Genomic DNA, 11,131 nt, shown 5'->3' on the forward strand with positions numbered 1-11,131 from the left:
ATATCTCCATATCTTTTTTATCCACCCCTTGGTTGGTGGGCATTTGGGTTATTTCAAAGATCTAGCTATTACAAATTGTGCTGCTGTAAACATGGGTGCACATATATCTATCTCTATGGTACAATATTTTCAATTCTTCTGGAAAAATATCCAGAAGGGCATTAGCTGGACCAAATGGTTCCTCTAGTCCTGCTTCTTAAAGAATCTACACACTGACTTCAACAGTGGTTGCACCAGTCCACACTCCCACCAGCAGAGGAGGATTTTTGTTCCCCCACATCCCCTCCAGCATTTGTTATTGGTTGGTTTCTTGATGGCAGCCACCATTCTTTCTGGAGTGAGATGGAATCTCAGTGTTGTTTTAATCTCAGTGTTGTTTTTAACAGAAATGTTTAACCTTTTTTCATACAGTTATTTGTCGTTTGTATTTATCCTTTTATTCCTCTTAAGGAAAGAGGGATGGGTTTTTGCCAAAGTTAGCTCTGTCAGCTGTGCATCTTTCCTCATCCAGGGATTATATTTGTTAGCAATATATTCATTGCTTGTGATGTGAAATTAAAGATTCATTAACTTCTATGACTAGGAATAAGGAAACCCATTAAGCAACATGGTGAAGATAGCTATAACACTATGTTCTATTTTTTTTTTTTTTTTTTTTTTTTGGCAGAACCAGGGATTGAACTCAGGCCCTCTTGTGCTTACCAGGGAAGTGCTTATTCCACTGAGCCATCTCCCCGGCCCCACTATGTTCTATTCTTGAAATTTGCTAAGAGAGTAGATTTTAAGTATTCTTAACAACAAGTTATAAGTATGTGAGATAATGAATATATTAATTAGCTTAATTCAGGCTCTACACAGTGTATGCATATTTTATTTTATGTACTTGGTAGAGTGTCTCACTATGCAGCTTGGACCTGGAGTGATTCTCCTGCTTTCAGTCTCCCCAACACTGGGATTACAGGTGTGTGTCACCATGTCTTGACTAGGTGGCCTGCTCAACTGTCCCGGGAATGGGGTTCACACAGCATGTGATGTAGGGGATCGATCCCCAGTCCCTGCACTTGCCTAAGCAGGTGCCTAGCAGATAGCTAGGCTATCTCACTAGCCCTTAATACTTTAAAACAAATTGGTATACATGATAAGCTGGGGGTATAGCTCAGTGGTAGTGTTGTGTTTTGCATAAAGCCTTGCTTCAATGCTCAGCACCAGTAAAAAGTTATATATGATAGATAACCATATACAATTTTTACTTATTATTGAAAATAAATTAGATGGAATAATAAAAGAAGGACTACCTGGCAAGACTAATGCACTTGTGCTAGAGTCGGACATTGTCAACAGATAATAGTTTCTCCATCTCCAAGGCCACCTCTGTTCTCCTTTTGGTAATTGTTCCTTTCTCAAAGCACACTGACCCAATCTATAATTCCAAGTTTAAGTTTAGCTGGAAAACAATAGTCTGCTTTTCATAAGACTTGAAGAAAGATTCCTTGAGCCATCTTTTATTGGTGTGTTATATTCTCAAGATGAAGCACTCACTGATGGGATAGGCCTGGGCTACATGCCCCTCACCCCACGGAGAAGGAAATAGGCGAATTATATTACTGGATTCATGAGGCCAAATTAGGGGAAAGTTATTCAGGAGAAAGATGAACGTGTGCCAGATGGCAAAGGAAAATATACCTTTGGAGAGGGACTTTACTGTATTAAATACCACCTTGATCCCCCACTTCCTGTATTCACAAGTTCTTCTCTCAGAACTCCTTGTCCCTGATTCAGACATTCTAGACTCTTGCCTTGGAAAATCAATTTTCATTTTATGTGTTATAGTGGTAACACTCTTCTCTTCCCATCAGATTAAAGGTCTTGAAAAAGTTATCCATTTTTAGGTTTTCTTTTCACTTTTGTTATGGTTAACATGTCAAATGCATCCAAAAGGCTCATGTGTTCAGAGGTAGGGATTAAGGAAGGGGATTCAGTCACAGAGCCATGACCCTCATGAGTGGATTGGTCCATTGATGAGTTCCTGTGCTGCTAGGAAAGGGAATCTGGTCATAGGAAGCGAGTCACTAAGGGCATACATAGCATTCTAGGGACTATTTCTGTTCTTGGTTCCTCTTCTCTAATTCCTGGCCACCATGGGATGAGCAGCTTCTTCCACCATGCCTTTCTACCATGCCATTTCTGCCTTGTAGCCAGCCAGTTATGGGCTGAACCCTCTGGAATCCTAAGCTCAAGTCAATCTCTCCTCTTTAACATTGTGAATGTTATATATTTTATCCAAGCAATGTAAAACAAACTAATACAGTCTTACATTCATTGATTAATCCTGCAATGTATCAATGTCTCTATTAAATCTGCTTTTACAGAGACTTTCAATAATCAAGTTATCATTTAAAACAGAGGCTACTTTTTAGCCCAAGAAGATCTTTTTGTGGCTTTCAAGTATTGAAGCATTTGCTTGTTTCTACTTTCTGAAACTCACCTTCATTGGCCTTCATCTATTGTTTTCTCCTGTTGTTTTTGTCTTTTCCCTCTCATTGTTCCTCTTTGGTTTTAATTCCTCCTCTGTTATTTAAATGATCCTGTGCTCAGATTGCTGGGAATTAGCCTAATTTTCTCCTCACTAAATACACTCTACTTAGCCAGTCCAATGGATGAACATTGTATTGCCCACAACTAACACCAATGACAATTAAAGATCCAGCTCAACCCAACCAACAACCCTGACTCCAAACATATAATAAAATCTAGGATCAGTTTAGCACCTGGAACAGCTCCCCTCCCAAGGGTCATCATTCACAGGAATTGTCAGTCCATAGCCTCTAGCCATATGTGGTTATTGAGCACTTGAAATGCAGTTAGACTACATTCAGATGTGGTACAAGAGTAAAAAAAACAGCAAATTTCAAGACCTTAGTAGAAAATACTGGCTAATAACTTTCACATTGATTACATGTTAAGTGATATTTTTGACATCCCTATTAAATGTAAGGGTGGTGAGAAAAATAAGAATACTTCATATCACCACTATGATGCATCACTAGTCTGGGGCTAAATAAATAAATAAAATAATGTATAGGGCAACAGAGCCTTCCCTTTCCCCCTGCACAATGTTGCAAACAAATCAGGTTGTTCTTCACAGACCTTGTCAAGAGAACTCTCCAGTAACTTAGTATCTGTTGGGTTTGAAACAGAATACTAGGTATAAACTTACTTTCTCTTCTTGCTTGTAAATTTTAATCTATACACACACATACCCACAAGATGGAAATACTGGAAAGGAAGACATTCACAGATGTTATCAGGATTTGCAGATTATCTGATTATTTATATAGATAATCCCTAAGAATTGATTGGATCCTAGACAATTGCTCCAGAATCAATAAACTCGCTCTGCACAGGTAGTTTTCAAACCTTAGTTTACATAAGGTTTTCTTTACTGTTGAAACAAATGGTGGATCTCCCCACTGGAGAATGGGGTTGAAGACTTGGTGCAGTCTTGTTAGAGTCTACAATTCTAACAAGATCTTGGGTAGTACTGGTGTCCTGGCTCAGGAGCTGTATTGTGAAGATCATTGCTCCATACCAACAATAGAACAGGCAATTTTAAATCCTTAAAATTAATGGGAAAACTAATGTTAAGTCCCAAAAAGCTTTACTTGTGACACTAAAGATCATATGAATGAATGAGATGATCGACTCTATAGTTTTCAGTTTCACTAGATATGAAGACTGATCATTTCAGTCTTAGACAACAAGTAACTCTGTTATAAAACAACCAAAAGACATGATGAGATTGTAACATGTCTCTTAAATAAAATGAAAGTCAAATTTGGAGTAGGGATGAGACAAATTTAAATTGTAGGTCCTCGTGTGGCTGGCCTGATAGCTCAGCAGACTAAAGCTTCTGATTAAGCAGAGTGCAGTGGCTGGGTTTCAATCCCTGGTGTGCCATGCTGGCCCTGCATACGGGGTATGCTGAGACATCAATTGAGACTAGGCATGGTGGCACACACTTGTAATCCCAGCACTTGGGAGGCTGAAAACAGGAGGATCACTATGAGTACAATCTATGTAGTAAGACCCTGTAGACCCTGTACTAAATACAGAAAAAAATAAATAAATTGTAGGCCCTCAAGGAAAATAAGGAAAACAATTTAGTAAGTATATACCTACATGTTCTAATTATAGTCATGTAGATACCCTATGTATTATAACCCCTATTTATCTGGTGAAGAAACTGAAAATCAAAAACTAAATTACTCTAAAGGAGACAGTAACAGAGCAGGACTAGACATGGATGGCTCCTGAGCTCTGTTCTCTCCTCACTGTGAAGTAGGCAAGTACACATTCAGGGCCTGAGGGTAACTCAGAAAGGCCTGCTATTGCTACAGTGATGTCAACCACAGAATAATGTGTACTGCTTGTTGCCACCCCCTTCATACAGGGAGTAGGAGATCTTGGCCATGTCCCTGATACTTGGCACCTGAACAGGGACATTCTAATTAGGCGTGAGAGAGAAGATCTTCCCAAGTGGAAAGAAGAAGACCAAAGAAGGTGAGAAGGACTCTGTAGGATGAATGTGGGGATGTCCACATAGAAAGTGGAAGGCAAATATCCATTGAGCACCAAGATGTCAGAGTGCCAAGCAACAGAGAAAGAGCTTCTCTGAGAGTGGCCATCCAGATGCTGGAATACAGCAATGTGAGATGACAAGGAGGAAAGTGAGGCCCCTGGACCCAAGAAGGAAATGCAAAATTGCAGCCCACTGAAAGAATAAAGAAACTTCAGCGAAGAAGTTGGTAACTGGCAATGTCTGGATTTCTAACCTGCAGATACATGGTAACTGCTGGCAACTCCAGAAGCCTCCACAGAGAGATGAGGCAGTGGAAGTAACAGTAGACACGAAGGACTGCACTAGCTGGTGGTGAGTGCTGCTGGCTCAGTTGTCCCATGTTAGATGGTGATTGGCTATGAGCCATCTTGCTGAGGGGCCATCTGACCTCACAACTCAGAGCAGCTGTTGGCTCCATCTAGTGGCCTCCCCATTGGGTTCAGACATGTGGAAAGTGTGCTGATGACTGCAGGCAAACAAATCCGTTTTCAGCCAGAAGGTGCAGGATTGCTCAGGTTATCCACTACCCTGTCAAAAAGCTACACTGACTTGGAGGGATAAATCAATGCAGATTATGATTCTGTCTCCATACACTGACAGCAAAGAAAAACCTGGAAGTGAACTTTTTTCTTCTCTCCCCCCCCCCCGCTTCCATCTCATTTTTGTTTGTTTTTGTTTCTTCCCTTTCATTGTTTGATCTTATTTTTATATGAGTGTGAATGTGGTTTATAGCCTCTTTGTGGTTGTGGTTCTGTTCTGTTCTGTTCTTTTTTTGCTCCTCCTTCTCTCTTTCCCTCTAGTCTCCTGCACCAGTTTCCCAACGTTAGTATGAACCCTCTTTGTCCACCATGATTACTTCTAATTTCTTTTTCTTCGTACAATTCTCTATTTTCTCCCTAACCATTTTAAATTTTAACCCCTGAGGGAAAATTGACATATTAAGGACTTGTGTACTGCATAAAATTTTGTTGGCTTATTTTATTTAATTTTATTTTATATTTAGTACACGATCTACAGGGTCTCACTACACAGATTGGACTTGTAGTGATCCTCTTGTTTTCAGCCTCCCAAGCACTGGGATTACAGACTCACACCGCTACACCAAGTCTCAGTCATATCTCAGTGCACCCCAGGGGCAGGACTGGCACAGCACACTGGGGATTGAACCCTAGTCCCTGTGTCTGCCTAAGCAGGCACTTTAGTCTACTGAGCTATCTGGCCAGCCTGTGGCTTATTTTAGATTTTGTTATATAACAGCAAATCTAGTTCATATAGTTAAAGTTACCAAATTAATGGTTATCTAAGTTTGTCATTTTTTAAGCTGTTTTGTTTCCATTGTTGTTGACCATGGTACCACTATAGCTAAAATGACATAGTTGCTCTAAACGTCTGTTCTTTCTGGTATTCCAAGACTGAGATTGACTAGGGGTCACAGAAAATACTGTGGCACAACGCCAAAGAATCAGGGGCTGAGCCAAGCAGGCTGCAACTTCTCATCCCCAACAAATTGAAAAGATACAATTTTTTTTTTTTTTTTTTTTTTTTGTGGAACCAGGGATTGAACTCAGGCTCTTGTGCTTGCCAGGAAGCACTTATTCCATGAGCTGTCTCCCCAGCCCAAGAGATACAATCTTGCAACAGACTCAAAACCTAAAAATCAGCTACACCTGCAAGATACCTCAGAGAAATAGCATTTCCTAAGTGTTCTAAATACTAGTAATAAAGCAATATGACAATCTACAAGCATCACCCCAGGAATTAAACTAAAAGGAGAAAAGAAAATGAGAAGACACTTAGGAAGATGTAGCCTCAAACATCCAGCTCAACAAAGGCAAGTCCAGGGGTAATAAGGTGGGCCAATCTGAAAGCTACCTACCCACCAGGCCTCCCTGGAGTGGTAGCAACAAAGCAATTGAATGAGGTTCTAAAGAATCAGAAATAATTTCTTAAATAACCATGGGGATGCTGTCCACAATGAAAACCATGCTTACGGACTCTAGAGCAGATACAGAGAAAAATATAAAGGAGCTTAAGAAAATTATGGAAACCATGAGTGCTCAGCCTAGGAAAGAAATGGAATGCACATAAAGCAGATACAGTCAGATATCCAAAAGAATAAAACTTGCATTGAAGGTACCTGCAGCAGATGTGAGGACAAGATCTCACATATAAAGACAGGCTTGCAGCTAGTAATCGTGAAAATAAAGATTTCTTAAAGATAGCAAAGGACCATGAGAAATAAATCCAGCAGCTGCTAGATGATGCACAGGAGAACAACTTATGGTGGACTGGAGCCAATGAAAAAGCAGGAGATAATAAATAAATAAATAAATATTCACAATGTCATGGCAGAAAAATTTCCTGATAAGGAAAATCAATTTGACATACATTAAGTGAAGCATATAGAATTCTAATTAGCCATGATTTAAAAAAATGAATCTACAGCCAGGTATATTATACTCAAGATTCCAGAAATTCAACCTAAGAATAGAATCTTAAAAGCTGTTAGGGAAAAGAAACAAATCACCTATAAAGGAAAGCCCATCAGAATCACAGCTGACTTCTCAGAATAAACTCTCAAGTCAAGGAGAGTTTGAAATGAAGTATTTCAAGCTCTAAAGGAAAATAACCTTCAAGCCACACTGATGTACTCTGCAAAACTATCTTTCAAAACTGCTGGAGAAATAAGACACTTCCATGACAAAGGATATCTGAGGAAATTTTGAAGGATTTCAACTCCATGAAACCTAACAAAAGGCACCAGGCAAGGCAAACAATTAAACAGAGGGAAAGGAAAAAGAGGGACTCAACAACAGGAAAATTCATTCCTGCAAGCACACATTACCCTGATAGCAAAACCAAAGAAGGACCCTACCAAGAAAGAGAATTATGGGACAATTTCCCAAATGAATATAGATCCAAAAACTTCTCAATAAGACACTAGCAAACAGAATGCAGCAAATCATCAAGATGATTATACACCACAATTAAGTAGAATTCATCCCAGAGATGCAGGAATAGTTCAACATATGTAAATCAATAAATGTAGTACATCATATTAGCAGAGCCAAGGACAAAATTCATATGATCATCTCAATAGATGTAGAAAAAGCTTTTGACAAAGTCCAGCACCTATTCATGACAAAGACCTTACAGAAAATTGGAATAGATGGTCCTTATCTCAATCTGATAAATGCCATCTATGAAAAACCAACAGCCAATATCATACTAAATGGGGAAAAACAAAAGCTTTCATTCTAAAAGCAGGAACAAGACAAAGATCTCCACTCTTTCCGTGCTTATTCAACATAATCCTGGAAGCTTTAGCCAGTACTTTATTATATTATATTTGTGTGGATAGAAAAGAGCACTGTATCTTAATGGAGGCTAGATGATCTCTAAGATTTCCTTCTAGGGTGTGGGACTTATATAATAAGACAGCCCTTTACCCATGTAATTTCATGTTTTCTTTACAGATTCTCCTCACAGTAGTGAGGTTTGCATTTATAGAACAGCCTTCAAATTACGATCAGCACAAACTCTATGCCAGTGTAAGTACAAGTGCTGTTGAAACAGTTGAAGTACCTTACCTTGATGATGTGTGATATAAGACTCATACAGGAAACAGAACTTCTCTCCCCGCATGCGGCTAACTGCTGGGTTCTGAAAGGCTGGGTCTCTGCATGAGCTCATTCTTAACACAGGATGAGATGTGTGTTTGGAGGGTGGGAAGAGGGTACCATCGTGTGGCTTTATAACTGACAATAGGAAACAATTGTGGATGAGATTTTTTTTTTTAATTTTTCCTATTTGGCTTCTGGAAAAAACCTATCTTTTGCTTTTCCTCTCAGGATACCAATATCAACACTAAGTAAAACTATCAAAAACTTTAGTTAAGACTCTGTACTCATTGATTTACGTTAAAAATTAAAAATAAAAATTTCAAATTGAACGTTCAACTTGTATTTCCTATCTATGACTGACCAAGCAAATGTAAGTTCAAATAAAAAATATTTAGGCCATAAGTTTTAAAATTATCTTATAAACTCCCTAAGAATTATCCTTTTGAGTTAAATTTATATGTGATTAAATATGATGGCTTTCTTTTCTTATACTATTTTCTAGGTAGAATATGGCACCTAGAAAATTCCCCATAAAAGTTCTCCAAAATGGAATAAATTCAGGCTCTCAACTTATCTAAAGTTATTAATCCTTCACATTCTTTACTGCATTAAAAATCACTTCCTGGAGCCGAGGAGATGGCTCAGTAGAATAAGCGCTTTCCTGGCAAGAGCAAAGACCTGAGTTCAATCCCTGGTTCCGGAACAAAAAAAAAAAAATCAATTCATGTGAAATAATTTCTAACATATTGAACTTTAAAGAAGTTAATATGTATATATGTGTAATTTCTGGGTTTTGTAATGTTTACATTTTTCCTTTATAATAAGTTATAAAGACAAGTGGTTTTAAAACTGTACTGCAAAAAACATACATGCTGGGAGGTAGGGAACATTGGGTCAGCAAGGTGGAGGACAGAAGGAGGCAGGGGCAGCCCCAGATACCCTGCCCCCCACAAGAGCAACTTTGTGTTTCCTCTATTTTCCATACTGTGCTTCTTTACCAGGTTCTGCTGAAGAAGGAATTTAGGACTTTACAAAAATTTTTAAATCACTACTTTAGACAAACAGACTCAACTATAACTAATTCTTTTCTATTCTAGGGATAAATAAAACACAGAAAATGCTCATTAGAAATCACTTCCCAAGAAAGGCAGGAGGATTACAAGTTTGAGCCCAGCCTGGTCACCTTAACAACTTAGCCAGACTCTATCTCAAAACAAAAAACAACAACATCTTGGGATAGAGCTCAGTGCAAAGACCCTGGGTTCAATTCCTAGACACACACACACACACACACACACACACACACACACACACACACAATTACCCCCAATCATGCTATTTTGAAGATTTTCTCCCATTAAAGTAAATTAAGAGCAAAAATTCACCAAAGTCTCCATCATTAATGCTCAGAAATACAGATTGACATAATTGGAGAATGTAAAGCTTTAAATCTTTATATTTTTTGTTATTCAGGCATCAGAAACAGTATGTAAAAATAATAATCATGAGAAATATTAAAAACAGTGGTGGAAAGTCACTGGTTGAAAATTCTGCCTAGAAAAAAATAGCCACACATTTTAAAACAAAAGAGAAAGTCCCAAACTCAATGTCACATAAGCGCCAAGAAGCCCCAGCTGGAGAATACCACTGAGGAAATCTGCTGGTGAGATTAATGGGCAGCACCATTATCTGGCTTCCTATATTGGAGAATCTCAGCAGAAGACAAAAACACCAGCAAGCCAAATTCCAAGCCCAGCTGATAAGGTTTGAGATCAAATAATGATAAAAGCTTACAGCTTCAGCCACCTGCGGCCAGGTTTTATTTAAGCCCCATTTCTAAAACCTCCCCCTCTGTTCCTTAGGCTCTCCCCTTAAAAGCAATATCAGAGAACAAATAAAAATTTTATTATACTTGCTAGCTCCCTTATCTGCGAGGGTGATTTATGAAGTAGAGGGAAGCACTGAGTTTTGTCATTTCACAGGCTGAAGCATTTTAAATGCCAGCCGCTTTGGTTTCTTGACATCCCCACCTCTCAGCTGCTTTGGGTGTTTATTAATTTTATCTGTCATCCTCTGCCCATGAGAACTGTACAGTAGGCTCCATTTCATTCTTCTTTCTATTCATTGCCTTGTACAATATTTTATACGATGTGGTATTACATATTATACATATGAAATAAACTGTCATTTTTGTAAACAGCTCTAGTTGTTATTAACTGCCTTCTCTAGATCACAGTATTGATAGAACCAAGATTTTTCAAAATGGTATTTCTAAGGCAAGAGTCGTACCTAAACAGTCTGGTAATTGAGCAGCTACTATTTACAAAGATCACTGGGGATTTTTACTAAAGAGATTAACATCTGAATATGCTATCCTGAAGCTAGGCTGGTAGGAAGAGATGATCTGAACGTGAAAGATTAATTTATTCAGTCCACTTAACACAGAAGGGGAAAGACCTTTCCCCAACTTATGACCACAGTGTCTTAAGTTGGTTAGATGGGTTTTTCTTTCAAGTTTCTCATGTCTCTTCCTTTTTATCTTCATTCTACAAAATGGCATCCTAGGGACTATGCTTTATTAGCTCAAAGAATACTTTTCCAAAATAAAATTGACCATCAGAATAGTATCACCTGCATTACACAGAACAATTATGTGTCCATACTGAGGTCATATTTAATTCCCTTTAAGGAACACATCATGCATCAGGTCTTTTTTTTTTTCTTTTCTTTTTATTTTTTTTTGATAACAATAAAATTCTTCATAGGAAAATTTGCCTGGGTTTAGGTACACAATTTCTGTACAAGTATAGGCAGACATCATCAGATTTGTACTATCACACACATATGTTATCTTTATGTAGTATTTCAAAGCTTGTAGACCAAAAATGTT

At 38.3% G+C, this 11,131-nt stretch overlaps 1 protein-coding gene across 1 annotated transcript in view; it reads left to right on the plus strand.

Annotated features, from left to right (window-relative positions):
* The window catches only part of Dytn (dystrotelin), a 68,825-nt gene that overhangs the window by 13,443 nt on the left and 44,251 nt on the right, over positions 1-11,131 (plus strand). Inside the window, exon 2 of the mRNA XM_023710158.1 lies at positions 8,095-8,169. Coding sequence (XP_023565926.1) covers positions 8,095-8,169 — 75 coding nt within the window. The remainder of the gene's footprint in view (positions 1-8,094; positions 8,170-11,131) is intronic.

The sequence above is a fragment of the Octodon degus genome, unplaced genomic scaffold, assembly GCF_000260255.1.
Source record: "Octodon degus isolate 3935 unplaced genomic scaffold, OctDeg1.0 scaffold00016, whole genome shotgun sequence".
Classification (NCBI taxonomy): domain Eukaryota; kingdom Metazoa; phylum Chordata; class Mammalia; order Rodentia; family Octodontidae; genus Octodon; species Octodon degus.